General features: G+C 41.4%; 1 protein-coding gene across 2 annotated transcripts; it reads right to left on the minus strand.

Annotated features, from left to right (window-relative positions):
• Nucleotides 1–156: 156 nt before the first annotated feature.
• On the minus strand, nt 157–17,233 carry EPHX4 (epoxide hydrolase 4). Of its 2 annotated transcripts, none has more exons than XM_058029989.1 (7): nt 17,039–17,233; nt 13,010–13,095; nt 9,453–9,610; nt 7,271–7,399; nt 5,031–5,134; nt 3,960–4,108; nt 157–1,078 (listed from the first exon to the last, which is right to left on the minus strand). In XM_058029989.1, the coding sequence occupies exons 1-7, from the start codon at nt 17,093–17,095 to the stop codon at nt 844–846; spliced, it is 918 nt and encodes a 305-aa protein (XP_057885972.1). In that variant the 5' UTR covers nt 17,096–17,233; the 3' UTR covers nt 157–843. The 2 variants fall into 2 exon arrangements, with proteins under 2 accessions (XP_057885972.1, XP_057885971.1); XM_058029988.1 differs by lacking the exon at nt 17,039–17,233 and adding an exon at nt 16,264–16,524.
• Nucleotides 17,234–18,063: the final 830 nt, after the last annotated feature.

Below are 18,063 nucleotides of genomic sequence, written 5' to 3' on the forward strand. Positions count from 1 at the left end.
AGGATAATGCCAACAATGAGGCATTATTTTCAAAAATTGACAACAATCATAGCATGAGTGTCCAGGCTGAATACCAGACCAGACACTTCAGCTATTCAAACTCAGTTCTTAGCTTCAGCAAATCTCTCCATAGGAAGACAGATAAAGTAAACGGAGTCTTGTAAGTTGCATTTTATTAGACAGAGGTGGATTTGATACATGTTATATCTTAATTTTCCATTGTTCTTGTTCAGACATGTGGAGTGTACAGGTTTTCCATTTTTTAGTCAAGAAAGAAAAACACATTGCGCAAAGCAGCTGCATTCAACAGTACAACAAGATACGGATCATTATTCACTTGAAGACTAGAAACGTACCCAGAAAATTTTCAGTCATTCAGTATGCTAAAATATAGATAAAAAGAGTTACTGTTTAATGGTAAAATACATTAAAAAAATTCAGGCAAATCTAGAATGAAAACTTGTGACTTTCTTCAGTATGGCACCACACTATTGTTTCATTATAAATTTGTAAAAGGCACCACACATTACAACTGTAAAGCAAGGGAGAAAACAAAACCAAGCAACTTTCCATGATTTTCTTTCTGTACAAATACATATGTATTTTAAGGCAGGTGTTTTTATGTGCAAAATACAAGTATACAGGTAAAACCAATGTTGGTATCATATATTCTCATACTCACTTCTTTTAGCTGTACGATTAGTGTCCAAATGTACAGTACAATGAAAACACTTCTCTAACAGAGCTCAAAATAGAAGGCAGGCTGGAAATATGGCCCTGATAACAATTAGGTTTTAAATCCAAAGAGCTTTTATTTAGACCCCTTAAAACATGTACAAACAGTCATTCTCTTTTTCTTTTTGTCTCTTCCTTAAGAAAGGTCCATATCAACTTGTTCACTATGTCAGGTTGATCCTGCTGGAGCCAATGACTGGCTTCTGACAAAATAGTTAATCTGAAATGATTTTTAACATAAATCCTTGTAATTTCTGCCATCTCAACTTCCATAAATGCATCTCTTTCTCCCCATAACAGCAGTGTTGGCATGATGATTTCATGGTTCTGCAGAGGCAGGCAGCTTGAAAAATAAAACACACTTAGTTAGGTCTTCTTTAATAAAACATAGAGACTATGCTCTGTAAAAAAGCAAGAAAAAGAAGGTGACATGTCTTAGTTTAAAGTAAAACAAATAAAATGAGACTTTGAAGACATTCTTCCTCTCTACTTACATGCAAAGTCAAGAAATGTTAATAAAAGATCACTTTAGATAGTAATTTCATTTTGACTGATGATTGCAAAAATTCTTAAAATGGCCTTTTCTACCAGTGGATTTAAATCTCATTTTGCAAACAACCTGACCTCACCCACCGAACCACAGCTTATTCATAGTACCAGTTTTAAAAAGTGATAATCTAATATCTGATTCTGTGCATTGAGACTAATCTCTTCACCTTTTACTCCAGTATCCTGGATCTCTTCACTATTAACATGTGTGTTTTCTCACCACTGTACAGTTTACTGTTTTGTGCCTTGCATGGTTTGCAGCCTGACTTAGGTAAACTCTGTCAGGCTTTATACAGGCTTTTTTTCACAGGCTTTTTTTGTCACTTTTCATTGCCTATGAATTGCATTATATTTCTGTTCAGTCCGGAATATGGGAAATTATATCATGCCTGAAATTTCCAGAAATTGCCTTTAATAACAATGAATGCACAGATTTCTCATTTAGAAAGGGAAGTTCCATTTGTGAAATATTAGTCTTTGAAAAACAGACTCATACCTTCATACACCATTGTTAAACAGTTTCTCTGTAAACAGTGAAGTACTTCTTAACTGTTACAAGAGAACTAATGCTATTTTCTAAACAAATGGTGTATCAGAAGACATTAAAGTTTCAGCTTCTTACCTATCTCTCTTAACTAAGCATGATATAAAAACTTTATGGATTTATTCTTAAAGTGTTTGTATTTAATATCTAGTGAAAGGAATGACCACTGTGCTATTTATAAAAAGATGTGCTGGTGATGGATGGAAGTAGGTTATTTTCTCTTTGGAAATAATATTCCAGAAAAATGAGGCTGTGAAGAATGCACCTCCAAGTGGACAGTAATGAGTTGGAACCCTTTAACACACGGGTCACCAGTATCAGCCCACTGGGAGTTATGGTGAATACAAGTCATTAGCATCCAAATATATGGATGCTTAATGACTTAGATGAGAGAAAGGGAAAATTCCAATCCAGTTTTCATATTTAACAATTCCCAACCCATTAGGTGTGACCATCAGAACTGGTGGCAAGAACTGAGTGACTGATTTTTTTGTTTACTGCATTGTGGCTGGCAGCACCTAAATAAGAGTCTCTGAACACAATGCAGGTGTACTTTCATTAGAAGAATAAAGCAAACAATGCACAAACATACACATGGAGGAATTAATAGCTGTGAAGATACTTTCTGACTTATAACTGATACTTCACTGTCTTTTTGAGTCTGCAAAGGTCTGAAACAATAAAGGTCCACATCTCTTCCGTTTGTGTGTGAGTCCCAGAGCAGCTGAGCTGTCACAGGCCCGTCCCTCTGCCGGCAGAGGAGCAGCTGGTTAATGTGCACACGCACTGGAGCGAGGTGCTGGGCATGGAACGGGCAGGGCTCGGGGCGCCGCCGCCTCGGAGCTCCTCATCAGCCCGGGCGGGGCTGCCGCAGGGGGGGAGCATCGCACATCCCGGCTGATGGCATCGGCTGCTCTCTGCACGGCTTTAACAATGTACTGGTACCAGCACAGCCGTCTCATTTATTCCCCACTGTCAGCCGTGCTTGGGGTTAGCTTTCTGCCTTCTCCTTCCTGTTCTGTCTCAGCCTGTACCAGACAGCACCTAGCTCAGGTCCCTGTTGCCCTCACAGTGTTTTCCCTGCTGATTGCTCTGCTGACAGTGACACAGAAAGAGCAACAAAGGTGGCAGTAAATTCGGACCATGGAAAATGAAAAGTTATTCTGCTTCAAACATCTACTGCCTGAGTTTAGGCAAAGAAGCAAATTGCTGTTTGAAAGGATATTGGGATATCCTGGTCTTTTGTTAAAGAAGCATGCAGGACATTTATCACTGCTAAAGACCAGAGATGGTAAAGGAAAAACAAATTCAATGCCACTCTTCTTGATATAGTCCAAGTTAGTGCTGTAAGTAGAATATATGCAGAGTTAAGATCTTCTGGCCATGTTTTTGGTAGGTAAAAAAGGGGGTGTCTGTCTCTAAGGCCAAGCCAACTCCTTTCAGGAAAGTTAAAATCATTAGAAAGCTGTTTGAGAAAATAAATATTAATCTTGCAAAAACATTTCCTATTATGATGCTGTCTCTGTTTTACTCTGTGAAGGGAGTCTGCTAAGACCAATAAAGGAACAGAAAAACCCCAAACCAAATCAAGTTAGATTAGTTTTAGGCTTAGTTATAAAAAAACCTCTTCACCTTTCTGAAAAACAGAAATAGACTAAACACAATAAAATTGTGCCAGATATGGTTTTTTAAAGTTACAGGTAAGGGTAACATACTTGGATGCCATATCATCTAGTAGGATTATATAATAATAAGCTCTTGATAGATATTATCATAACATGAATTGTAATGCAAACAATTAATTGATGTTAATTTTTAAAGTATTATTTAAAGGTGGATTTTTGGGATTGCCATGGGAGCTGTGAATGAAGAAGAGTCTTTGCTCTATTAGATTTTGAAACAAAGATTTTCCTTTTGTGCACTCTGCTTGTTTTGCCATTTTGTGTGGACACCTCTCAGAGCACACCTGGCCTCTCACTGCTTGACTGGGCCTGTGCCCAGCTGGTGAGGCTTCAGGAACACACCTGGGGGTTTCCCCTGGTCCAGCAGCAGGAGAGGAGCAGCAGTAACACCTTTGGGCTCCAGGGGACTCTCTAGAGTGTTTTCCTTTGCTTGGGAATATTATACTGACCTGAAAAGAGTTCTGTAATGGTTAATGGGTCCTGTTAATGCTCCGGGTTGTGAAAAGACATAGAGATAAGCTTCAATATCCTCTGCAGTTAATCTGCAGCCTTTCCTTCCAATTCCAGTGGCCTGGCTGGTAAACAAACTTTTCAGAACCTACAAAAACAAGAATAAAAAGCTATTATGTAAGATAGCTAGAAAATGTGATTTCTCTCCTTCAATAGGACACATCTTTCTAAAATCTGTTTATGCATATTTATGAAATCTATTTATGTTCAAAGTACAATGAATGGTTCAAATGAGTTTTTAGAGAGCTATGTGTAAAGCACAAGGTAAACATCTCTAGTAGAACTTATTCCAGAATAATCCAGTACAGAGAAATACAGTATTACCAAGTCACTGCATCCTGCCCTGCTACCTGTGCCAGGCAAGTGCAGGCCTGTAGGTTTTTTTGGGATGGACCCAGCAGGTGGCAGGGCAGGAGGGAGGAGGATTCATGGCCTCCCTGCTGGCTGTGCCCTGTGTGTGCAGCACGGGGAGCTCTGCTCGGGCTGTTGGTGTGTAGGAGGTGTGTCCTGCACTGTTGTCCTTTTCTATCGGCTCCTGCTCACGTTTAAGGTTATACAAAGGGCTGGCCTTGGCTTCTCGGGGACAATTCCTCACCTGGCTGGATGCAGTGCCCAGCCCCCCACACTGCCTGCCCTGTGGCAGGCTCTGATAGATGAGGGGATGTCCCACTGCACACAGGAACTTCAGATAAGTCAGCAGCAGCTCCCCAGGCACCAGCGGTGTCCCACTGGTACGGGCACAAGTGAAACCAGCTGACCCTCTAGGTGCAGTAATGCACTGCTGAGGTTAAATGTGCCTCCCTCAGCTCCTCCCAGAAATGCAGAAGGAAGAGTTAATCTCAGAGACTCTATGGACTTGTATGCTACTTTATATAAAGCTTAAGAAGGAAAATCAGAAGGCTCCATATTTTTTCCAGTAATTATATCTACATCAGAAGGGATCAATGTAGGTGGCAATTATTCCATTACTCACAGTTACAGATATAAACAAGAGCATTCATTTTGCTCACCTTGAAATCATTTAGTGTAAACATGAATTCAGGAAACCATGGCATTTGGAAAAAGAAGAAGTAACCAGATTTAATCAATTGTGATGGATGTCGTAGAATGTATTCTGAAACAAAAATGTCCATGAATTAAAAATGAAAACTGATGGCTCAAACAAAATTACTAGTAATATTACTATTTTTTAAACATAAAGGAATGTTTTAAAAATATTACATTAAAGTATGCTGCGTGACAAAAGATGATTACTTCAGCAGTAAATATATGATGTGGCCATTAAAAGGTACTTCTTTTATAAATGTTAGTAGAAACAGCCAGCAAAATAAAAGTTTGCCAAAGATTAGGTGAGGACAGCAGGGCTGGAGTTAATTGCATGGTAGTTTTTCACTTAGAGATCTATTTGTGTAGCTAGTCCAAAGCATTTCTTTTCCAGATATGGAATAAAGGGCATAAATAGGTATTCTCTCATCAATGAGGTGATGCACAGAAATCTGTACATGATGATCCACTGACATTCTAAAAACTGCATCAATACTGTTCATTGAAGTATAGAATTTTTCTAACAGTGTCATTTTGGCAATTTCAAGAACCGTAATCAAGATTACCTAGAGTCACTTTTCAAAGATTTTTACAGTTATTTTTAAAGACATAGCATATATAGCAAAAGAAAATTATATCTATATCTATCTGTCTATCTATCTATCTATCTATCTATCTATCTATCTATCTATCTATCTATCTATCTATCTATCACAAACTTGCATCTTGCATTGACTGTTTTGTTCTTTTTTTTAATTGCAAATCTGTGTCTCCAGTGAGTTTCAAGAGCCAACACTGACATTCAAATACTTAACTTCCTCAAAGCAAGCACACAATGTGTGCAGCTGCTAGGAAGTCTAGAACTTTTCCTGTACAGGTGCAAATTTAGGAATGCAAAAAACCACATTCCCAACACAGGACATCTCTCTGAAATATTAATTCTGACTGTGAATAAAAATGAGTTTTAAGCCAACAGAAATTGAAGTGTTAGTTATCTTCTATAGTTTCCTATCTTATACATTCTTAAATTGCATTATCCATTATATTTTCCTGATGGACCATTGTCAGCACTGATCACTTTACATTTCTGTACTATTTATAAACTGTATGTTTTCTTTTGGCCACGCAAAGTAGAATAAATTTGATGTAGGGAGAATATATTAAGGTACAGAACAGATTTTGTAGTTCAGCAAATATACAAACAAATACTATAATAAAATGCAATTATCTTCTCTACAGCCTTGCTCCTGCTCTCATGGAAAACACAGCAAAATCTTCTGCTTTCGTGTGGAAAACAGACCTCTCCATGGGTAAGTGTGGATTTACCACCTGGCAAAATGTTCTTTAGTATCTTAGAAAGGTGCCCAAGAACACTGTGAGAACAACAAATATGGATGGTGTGGCTGATCCCACAGTGTAAGGCCAGATTTATTTTCAATTGAAATGAAAATTAAAGTTCTGCTGAATATTCTTAGCTATTTATGGGGAAATGGGGTGACTTTTAAAATGGAGATAGGGTAAGGCCAGCAATTGAAAAAATTCAGATTAGTGAGATAGTACTTTCCTTTCGATTGCTGAATGTTTATATAATTCCTGTGAAATGTTTTGCAATTCTGGGTAGTAGACAAACTCAACTCTATCACACAACAAATAGTGAAACAAGTCCTCTTTCAGCAAAGTACTGGTATATTCCTGAACATCTGTTAAGTAGCCTGGAAAGACTTCTTCCAATGAATATTGTACCAGATCACAAATTGCCACTTGTCACCTAAATCAGGATGTAATTCTAATGTCTGATTCACATTCATACAAAGACAGGCTTATGCAGATTTAATAATGCAGTGCAGCCTTTAACAAAGTGTAATACAATATACATCCCTCTTTGGGAATTATTTCCTGATATATATAACAGTGATAAACAGTGATAAAGTGCAAAAAACCAGATTCATGGGTTTGAAAATTATGTTTGTGGACCCTCAAGTATTAAAAAAACATCTGTAACTTTTGTGGCAAGTATTCCCATTTCCTACAATAAATTTATTTTCATAAGTCAAATACTTGCTATCTTACTGCTTCATAAAATACAGTCCAGACTGTGAGAGCCATAGAGCTTATCTACTGAGGCAGGCTGTTGGTTCTCAAAGCAAGCACAATTGTGACCAAAATGCAGATACTTTGGATTAACAAAGACTACTGTCAAACTTACCTGTAAATACAGAAGGATGAGGGAAATTAACCACAATCAGCTTAGTCACCATTTCAGGGTAACATATGGCCACTAACCAAGCAATCATTCCTCCCCAGTCATGGCCAATCAACACACACTTGTTGTATCCTACCACATAAACACAGACACATGCTTTTATTTCAAAGGAATTAATATCCACAGAAATCAGCTCATACAATAAAATCATTATTGGGCTGAATAGGTGGTCCAGCACATTCATTAATGTAACTTTAATACTGCACCACTTCCATTACTAACAGTGAGAAAAAATAGGGCACTATTATAATTTAAAAATTTACAAATATGTCAAAGTATTTAATTGGACTTGATTCAACTTGAACTCTACTACCTCCATGTCACCCTAAAGTCACTCAGTATGCAGATGGCCACCCTGTTCACATCTTGGCCAGTGCAGGCTCAGATGGACACTTCAGCCTGCAGCCATTATAACACACGGACACTTGCCGTGTTTAGGGAGTTTGGAATTGGAAACTGCAGACAAGAAGACTGAGCAATCTCCTGGGCACCTCCAGAACAAAAATAATCCTAATGTATTTCTCTGAATATGAGAGGTTATCTAAGCACTCAGTGGCATCATTATGCAAAAAGTGGGCATTATACTTAGTAGCCATATATAAAGCATGTGTAAACACTCCCATTTATATACTTAGGAGGCCTGTAGCTTTTCTCCATATGCTGTTTTGTTGGAAATTTTGTAAGTTCTGGACATTCACTTACTTATTCTTCCATCAATAAAAATTGTATTTTAGCAGCAACAGAAGTGGTATGGGCAGGATAGTGACCAAGTGTTTTGAAAGCTCTAACACTCCTTCTTAAACCATTGCTGGAAAATAACATACACTAGTGTCAGATACCATCACCCTCCTCATTGAGGACTGGTATGGTGAGCAACAGACTACAAATGAAACATATAAAAGCCAAAATGTTTAGAATTCTGACATAAATTTGGATACAGTTGTCAAAGAGCCTTATAAACCCTCTTGGATAGAAATCCAAGAGGGAGCACTTTTGATATAATCAAGTTCTCCAAAAGAATTTAACTTGGGATTAGGACAAACAAAGATAAGGCTCTGAAGTGATTTTCCCAAAAAAATTTAAATCCCTCTGAAATTGAATTATGCTGAGAGCACTTCTCAAGCATAACCATGGCATTACCATGGAGATTAACACAACCAGCACAGGCTGGAAAATGTCAACACTGTGTGGGGACTCCTGCCCAATCTTTTGCCAATACTCAAACATCAGAAGCAAAGCAAAATTCAAATCTCAGAACTTGAATCACTGCATTACTATTTCTCCATATGAAATGCAGTAAGTTATTTTACTATGGCTAGAATATCCAGGGAATTAAAATTACTCAGAGAATGACAATCTAATCCCTTGTATTGATCTTGGTATGGAAGGGAAATAGCCTTCACCAGGGGTTACAATTTATCACCCAAACAGAGACACTTCAAACTGAGTTGGAGGAGCCAATTTTGCACTTCAGCTCTAGACCTTTACCCTGTGTATTTGCCACAGAGAGCAGTGTGCCCCTTGTTCTCCCTTTTGCTCTCACTGTTGTGTAAGACAGAGTGATTCAGCTCTTGAGAACTGACAGGAGTAGTATTGTGCAAAGGGTAGCATTTTTGGAGGTTTTTTTTCCCCAATACAGCAGATGAACTCTCACCATCTCTGTAAAGCCCTCTATAACAATAGTTATTATGTCTTGTTTGTGCAAGAAGAATGTCATCTGATATAATGCAAGTCCTTTAAGACTCTAACTCAGAATATTATCCACTAAGGCAAGTGATTAGGAGGAAAGGCTGCTTAAGGAAAAGAACCATAGGTTCTTTTCTATGTACTGCATTTTACAGTACATAGAAATTTTCTTTTCAAAACTCCTGATGAAAAAATCATCTTTACATATTGCTTATACAGACATACACATTGTAATTAGAAAACAACACTTCTTAATTTATAATTGTCCAAATAATATTAGTATCCTTAGATTTATACACTTCTGCAATGCGTATATTAAAACAAACAAACAAACAAACAAACAAACAAACAAAAACAGTGCTAGATCTTTATATGGGTTTCTTTTCCTAGAAAATTAAGTCATTTTTGAGTCAAGTAGATTTTTCTTCTACTAACGCACCTAGAGATTCCAAAATATCCTTTATGTCTGCTATCAGGCAATCTAACTTGTAATTTTCTTTGTGAGGAGGAGCATCTGTTTCTCCATAACCTCTCAAATCCAAGGCCACCACTCGATATTCACTTTTAAATTCCCGCAATTGATGGCGCCAAGAATACCTAACAAAGGGGAAAAAAAGTTGGAGTTACAAGGTCAAGTAGTATGATACCAAAAGTGCACTCAATGCTTTTGCACCCAAATATTTGAGGGTAAACTAGCATGGCTTTGTTTGCTCTGAGATTCTTTTTCCTTTCTGTGCTGTGCTGATGGTCCTTTGTGGCTGCAGTAGTTTTGTGCTCCCGTCTTGAATCCCCCAGTAACAAAGTGCGGCTGCCACAAAGGGGACACAGCCAGAGCCAGGGCTTTTCAACAATTCCTGGAGTCTGGCACAGCCCCTTTGCTGCAAAGGAAGCAGGCATAAACCAGAGCACAGGGAGGACTTTATCCTTGGAGCCATAGTAGCATCAAAAAAGTAAGACCTGAAAAGCTTTCTCTTCTCCCTGGCTTACACACAGCCATGTTTTGCAATTTTTTCTATTCAGAAAAAGAATATCAGATAATTCATACAATAAATAAACCAAAGAAAGAAATCCAGTTAATAACAAATGATCTTGGTGAAGCTTATAGGATTTGTCCTGTGTACACTTTCATCTGTGTCTCTGTACCAGAACTGTTGCAGAACAAGCTCTCTCAATGTGTTGTTACTAGACAGAGTATTTCATCCTTGGGTTTCTATGGAAAAGAGTGATAGCATTACATACATCAAAAGGCATACAAAGGCAAGAACTCAGGCAAAGGCCTGGGCTATTCCTCACTCTGTAACTGTTTGTAGTGGCTGGATGTGTGTTATGAAGCAAAAATAAAAAGAAAATGGTGGGTCTTAACCTGCAAGAATGACCTGTCCTTCAGCTGTTATTGAAACCAAATAAATTTTAGAATAGCCAGTACCAAGACAGACATAGTCTTATCTTACACTGTACTAGAAAGACGTAGGAAAACCATGATCCTTCTGGACATATATAACAGTGACTGCATCCCTCTGTGCTGGGATTTAGCTTTTATTTCTGCTTGTTTCAGAGAAAGGATATGTAACATTTGGATCATCAGTGGTTTTAAGTGTGATGCACAGAATTCTACCTTAATCCAAACAACATCTGTATCAGACCATGGGCTCTTCCACTTTACCTTTTCCTCCAGCCTATTAGGGACTTCGAACTTAAATAAGGTTACAGGAACACTCAGTGGTATGAATCTGTTTTCATATAAACAAAACAGTCAGAACATTTTCATGTCAGTGCTATATAATGTGAAGACAAGGTTTGGCTGAGATCTCTGGGAATGAATTTTTTACAGGCATTATATAATGACTTGGAAGCTGAATTTGCCATGGTAACTGTTGCAGCTATTCTATATACTTCTGTAAGAAGAAAGAACCAGGCCCATAAATACATAAATCAACTATTTTTGTTTTCTGAAAATGTCTACAAGCTATTCTCATCCTCTGTTTTCACAGCAGTCCATCAGTCTCCAAATGTATGACCTATCAAATGGGTAGGTTTTATATTCAAATAAACCCTTTTATCCCATATGATATATAAATATTGGACAACTGCTTTGCAAGCAGAATTTGGAAATGTTATGAATGCCTTCATGTTCATAAGGTTGAATCTATTTTGAGACTTTCTGATAATATTTTTTTCTAAAGGGCAAGTAGTATAAAATGTAGCAGCTCACACACAACTTTTAAGTACTCAGCTGCCTCAACACATTATGTCCAGTTTTAAGTATTTTATTATTGACCTTCCTCCATGTATTGATTTTCAAGTTCTTATGCCCTATCTAAAACCCTCATTGGCTCTGGTGTGTTACATTCTTTAGTGATCTGTCACCTTCAGACATTTTCTATCACTCTTAGTGGTCTGGTTATATTTGTCCTAGTTATAACCTTGAGACATTTGAAAGCAGAGGATTTATTAAAATTAAGAACTGTAATTGTGGATAAAATCCTTTTTGTTTTCCTAGACAAACAATACAAATTTGCTGCTGCTTTACCTCTCTCTTAAATTGTGGTTATTTTATCTTGTGCTCTTAGAACAATCACTATTCCTGAATGAAAAAGAAATCACTGAGTGAATGAATAACCTACCACAAATATTGGTAATATGATTGGTTTACAGACTATTAGCATATAGTGTTCTTTTTAAAACAGCGATAGAAACTCTCGGTGGTCCCAGTGACCTACATAACACGTTTTTTATTAATCCCTTTTGAATGGTCAGACAATACAATCTAGTAGCTGCCACTTATAGCATGACTCACTATCCTAAACTGTAAGAATTACTTTCTGCTTTTTAAAAATAATATACCTAATCTCAGTAGAATATGTATATTAAATGCTAATTTCTCTTTTACTATTCCCCCATAGGGGAAATCAGCTGTAGTCTCATTGCCTGTGTTAGACTATGCTTTATGCAAGATATGCATAATGTTTGAATAGAATATGCACTGACCCATCTAACTGTCCTTTCAATCAAAGTTTACAGCTTTAATAATTTTAGATAGCAATTTATTACTAGAATAATGTTCTTTGAAAATTTAACTTAACAGAAATGTGGCTCTGTCCCAACACCCTGAAGGGCATTAGTACCTAGGGGAAATTGCTGAGGAAAGGGAACTGACCTCTCCTTCTTGGGTCAGTTTAGCATGGTATGACCTGAGTACAGACTGGAAAATCACAGCTCCAGCAGTGGCCCCTAGCCCCACAGCTGAGTTTGGCAAGGAAAAGGATTGTTTACCTTGCTGTATTTCTGGCATTAGTACTCCCCTTATTCCCTTACTGTTTTTCCTGTGCAAGTTCTGTAAGCCATGCTTCACTAGCTAAACCTGACAACAACAGCCTGAGCAATTTGGTTAAATCATTGGACACATGACTGCTCTTCATTGTTATAAACAAACATTTAGGATTGGGTTTGATTCATCATTCATCTTGTGATGGACTAATAATAGAACCTTTTTCCCTGAGTAGCATTCTGAAATTAGGCTGCACAATAGCCTGTAGAACTCATAGTTCTTCCCCTCCCCTAGTTAAAAATTAATGTGTAGTATTTTTAATAAATGGAGCAATCCTGATTGCACTTAACATATAATGGATCTTTATTTTAACACCCTCTGCTATAATTCATAAGTTTAGCCATGTAGTACAAGTACTATCCAAACAGGAAATTTGTTTAAAATTAGCAGTTCCTTCACAAAGTCTGCAGGAAAGGGTACATACCTGAGGAAAAATAGATTGACAGTACAAAAAAGATGGTTGGTTTGTGTTAGTCTGAAGGAACTTTCTTTGTGGATGCAGCAGTTAAAAAGATGTTTCAATGGTTCATTGCCTACTGAAACTTCATACCATTAGTATTCATAAATACATATAAGGGATTGCACTGGGGATATTTAAGCAGAGGTGTTCGTCCTTGGGTATCTTATGCAGCCTCTTTTATAATAGAAAATGTTGAAGGGAGTTTTACCAGAATTCTGGAAAGCCATGAAGCAGCAACATGAGTGGTTTGCCCCTTTCTCCAGCAGCCACATAGTGGAATCGTAACCCGGAATCCTAAAATAAGAGAAAAAGAAGTGTGTTTATTGCTGCACAGAACTGCTTCTTTGGGATTTGAGAAGGATGATGGTTTCAGATCATATTCTAAGAAACAACATAGTGAACCTAAAATAATATCAAATGATCAGTTTTGAAGCTGAAGCCTTCTTTACTTCTGAGATCAGGTATCTGCTACACCGTGGCAATGCTGAGTGTCCCCCAGCCTGCACACCCAGCACAGCTCCTTCCAGGAAGGACCATCCCCAGTACCTGCCTGGCTGTGCCTGTGTGCCAGCCCAGCCCTGAGCACAGCAACACTTCTGACAGAGCACTGCCTGCCACAGCCACTGGGAAATGCAGGTTATTGTCACAGCGAGCACGCTGCTTTCACACTGACACCAGCCAGCTGCTTTAAAGAAAGACTTTAAAATGCAGAATACTTTAAATGCACTTCCAATCTTTCAGTTAGCTGGTAAGATTATGCAACTATTTAAAACCATCACATTGCATTCTGGCATGATAGATAAAGGACCACGTGGATTCTTAACAACCAAAAGCAATCAAAATTAAGTAACCAGAAAGCAAGACATATTTGCTAGTTTTTATAATTCTAGGTTTCAGATTCACTTCAGAAAATTAAGCCTTAATGTTATAATCTTCTTTCTGCCATGTCAATAGTCAGTTTCTGATGCAACTTTTAAGGAATTGGGTCTTATGAGAATTGCAAGCAGGCAACTTACTTATTGTAGAAGCTGAACACTAAAATGCTATTGAAGAGAATGGATGTACACAAGCCTGCACTGACTGTAGGTCAAATCCAGTAGAATTTGAATAAACCGTGATCATGACCTAGAGGTTTTACTGAGTTCTGACACAGAAGTAGATAGAGAAGTTGGGAGTTAGCTCGCAAAATACTGTTTAGAAGTCATGTGAAAGAAACTGCAGGAAGAAGGGTTGTACAGCTCTGAACAAATGTCAAAGCCTGCACTGTCTCTGCTATTTCAAAACAGAAAGAAAAACCCCATGCCTTTGCTACACATCAAGAGCTAATATCAGGGCAAGGATCACAAATGCATGAAAAAAGGTTTTCTTGCCAAGATGCTTCAAATGCTCTGACATATCTTTACACTTGTAAGTCACTAATGAGCTCCAAAACCATTAACTTATATCCTCATTCTTGAAAGGACTCTGAAGAGGGAACTATTTGGATTTTTAATATTTGCTCTGGATATAATAGAGACTTTTGCTCTGGATATAATAGGGACTTTTTCTTTTTTGCCCCTAATTACATTGATGTTTCATTTCTGGGATGCCAATGAACTTGAAGTCCCTAGAGGTAAAAGTAAATTCCCAAGAAATTTTGGGGTCATTACATCATCTGTATCATTCTCCAGATCATTCTGTCTTTAATCTTTTTTTATTTAAAAAAGTAGAAGTTTCTCAGTCTTCTTCCACAGTTTCTCATTTAGTGAGAAATAGGTAAGCCCTCTTCCATGCTGTTTCTTTCAGTCAGCATCCTCTTGGGATTTACCCTCCATGTTTTTATTCTAATCTATTTGTTGCTTTTAAGGAACTCCCTTTACTCCTGAAAATTCTATTCCCACGTGTACAGCAGCAGTTTAAATATCACATGGCCCATCCTGGACTTTTTCAGTTGCTGCTGTTCCCTTTTTTCCAGCCTCCAGAACAGACATAGGATGTTGCCACCTTTTCCAACACTGGCTGTTTTATTGAAATTTGAATGGATTTGTAGGATATATGTGTTTGGAAAGTAATCCATTAGCCTGCTGTTATCCAACAGCATGAGTTTCTTACTTCCTGAAATGAGTGATCAACTGTCATATTGACAGCAATTCGATTTGCCCCCAAATGCTCTTCTGTTACTGTCATACCCCTCTCACTTCCCCAGCAGCCTGTTCATTTACTGCTTTGTGGTACAGGAAAAAAAAGAACATGTCATATGAGTAAAAAGCCCACACATGCCTCCTAATGATGTTAGCAAAAGAAAACAAGCAAATCATGACAAACTGAGGCTCTCTAATTTATATTAGTACTGCCTGGCACAAAACCATCTGCACAGAACCCTGGGAACAGAGATCTTTATGTTTATTTTATGAAAAATAGCACTTGACAAAACTAGCTATGCATTCTCTGCTCACCTATAGCTGCAAAAGAAACCTAGCTAATACAATTTCATTTAGAGCATTCAGTAAAGAAGCAAATCACAGAGACCTGAAGACAAGTACAGAAATTGACTGGTGGCTTAAACTGTACAACCTGAGGGTCAGCAATTAGCTTCTTGCTCTATGTTTTCCCTGTAACAGTGATGCACGAACCGAGCTCCCCAGTGCAACTGGGCAAACCGTAAACAGCAGAGAGCAGCGGCGGTGCAGGGAGCGGTGGCTGCGGGATACCCGGGGCCAAGGAACCGCTCACCGCCCACCCAGGGCTCCGCACCCGGGCCGGCCGGGCACCGATCCTCCCGGCCTGAGGCCCCGCAGCCGGGCTGGGCACGGCCCCGCTCGCCGGGGCAGCGCAGGCAGGTGCTGAGTGCACCTGTGCAGCTGTGCGAGCACGCACGGCAGGGCAGGCGGGCTGCCCGCGCACCCCGCGCAGCCGGGCAGGGCAGGCAGGGGTGCCATGCACAGCGCACCCCGCAAGGCAGGGCAGGGCAGGGCAGGCAGGGGTGCCATGCATAGCGCACCCCGCACGGCAGGGCAGGGCAGGGCAGGCAGGGGTGCCATGCACAGCGCACCCCGCACGGCAGGGCAAGGCAGGGCAGGCAGGGGTGCAGTGCACAGCGCATCCCGCAAGGCAGGGCAGGGCAGGCAGGGGTGCCGGGCACAGCGCACCCTGCAAAGCAGGGCAGGCAGGGGTGCCGGGCACAGCGCAGCCCATACAACAGGGCAGGGCAGGCAGGGGTGCCATGCACAGCGCACCCCGCAAGGCAGGGCAGGGCAGGGCAGGCAGGGGTGCCGAGCACAGCGCACCCCGCACGGCAGGGCAGGCAGGGCAGGCAGGGTGCCATGCACAGCGCGCCCCGCAAGGCAGGGCAGGGCAGGCAGGGGTGCCATGCACAGCGCATCCCGCACGGCAGGGCAGGCAGGGCAGGCAGGGTGCCATGCACAGCGCGGGGGTGGGTGCCTGCGCGCCCAGCGGGCCCGCTCCCCCCGCCCGCGCCCTCACCTTGATGCGGACGTAGCAGTGGGTGCCCAGGGAGGGGTCGTTGAGGCAGGCGGGGGGGTTCTCCCGCACCACCCAGCGGAAGGTCTCGCCCGGGCGCCGGCCGATGCTCCAGAGCAGCCGCAGCCCGGCGATGCAGGCGCACACCCCGCAGTAGCTGTAAACCAACGCCCAGAAGAGCAGCGCCCGCGCGGCCACCATCACCCGGCGGGCGGGCGGAGGGCACGCAGCGCCGGGTCTCGCCATCGGGCCCCGCCGCCGCCGTCCCCGCCGGCCGGGAGGGGCTCGGAGCGCCGCCGCCGCCAGGAGCCGCCCGAGCGGAGGCACCGGGAGCGGCGGCGGCGGCGCGCCCGCCCCGCGGCCCTCGCCCTGCGCCGCCGGGCACAGCGCCGGGCACAGCGCCGGGCACAGCGCCGGGCACAGCGCCGGGCACAGCGCCGGCCGCCCGCACGTCCCGGGGCTCGCCGGACCCCGGGCGGTGCCTCGGAGGCGGCGGCTCTTCTTGCGGGGGTCGCGCCTGCCCACGCAGGGCTTGGCCAAGGAGGGCTCTGCTCCCCAGATATTTGGCGGCGAAAGAGGGAGAAGCCGTCCCTGGGGCGGCGGGGCGCGGCTGTGTCACCTGCGCGCTCCGGCAGAGCCGCCAGACACATCGGAACGCGCTCGGAATGTCATTGGGAGCAGCGGCCGCGGCCGCCGGGCCGCCCCCGCCGCCGTGCCTGCCCCAGGCCCCGGCGGCGATCGCGCTGCGCGCTCCGAGCGCGCCCTTGAGCGCCCTTACCTTATCGCCGTGCCAGAGGCGGATAACTGCCGGCATGGGGTTGTGTGCTCGCACCATGGTGTTTTTCAAGACTTCATTCTTTCACTGCCGTTTCACTATTACCCATTTAAGGGTGATTTTGTAAACGTATTTACAATTTTAGTTATTATATGCTGATACTAGTGAATATTTCTTAAAAAGATAAATCACCTAAACTTAAGTCTATATTGATACCTCAGCTCCGGAGGGCTGATAGAGGCTGAACAGTCCCTGCCTGCCCATTAGTACATCACTACCAGCATACACCAAGGAGTCACTGTCTCATACAAGGCCACAGATGCCAGGGTAAGAAGAAAGTCTTCAGTCTGTCTCCTACTAACCTACTGATATGCAGGGTAAATGGAAATTTAAAACTAGAATGGCTCATGTAATCCAAAACTGTAAGTCGAAGTGTAACTATATGAAGCAGTTGATTTTACAGTTTGTAAAAGTGCATTTAAGAAATTACAGTTTATTAGCTCTAGAAGCTAACAAAATGTGGACATGGTAGGTGCTGACTGCCAGGAAAGTATAATTAGCTTCTATGTCAAATCCTGATCTAACTCACTGCATGGCCTGCTCACCTTTACTTCTCAGACTAGAGGATATGGGCAGGTTCAAGACTTTTGGAGGCCATATGAGAGGCACAGCTCATATGTAGGCCTACGTGCAGCTTCTTGCCATTTGAAGAGAGCAGGGTTGCCAAATTCTATGAAAAAAAAAATTGTTCTTGGTCCACATTAGTCTGTAGAATTAGAACTTTACTTCTGAGAAATATTTTTGCTCTGTCCAGCAGTGCAAGTAGAAGCTCGTACAAAGACACCATCCATCTGTTAACTCGAAGATGTGTGATTCAATGAGCTAGTTTAAAAAAAATTGGATAAGCATGTATGCAGACAGAATATATATAATTTTTCACTCTGCATGGAACACAGCTTGTAGATGACTTTTGTCTGTAACATACCAAATGCTTTCTCCTACTTGTTCTAAATTCAGACTTACAAATA

This window comes from Melospiza georgiana, chromosome 9, assembly GCF_028018845.1.
Source record: "Melospiza georgiana isolate bMelGeo1 chromosome 9, bMelGeo1.pri, whole genome shotgun sequence".
NCBI classification, from domain to species: Eukaryota; Metazoa; Chordata; class Aves; order Passeriformes; family Passerellidae; genus Melospiza; species Melospiza georgiana.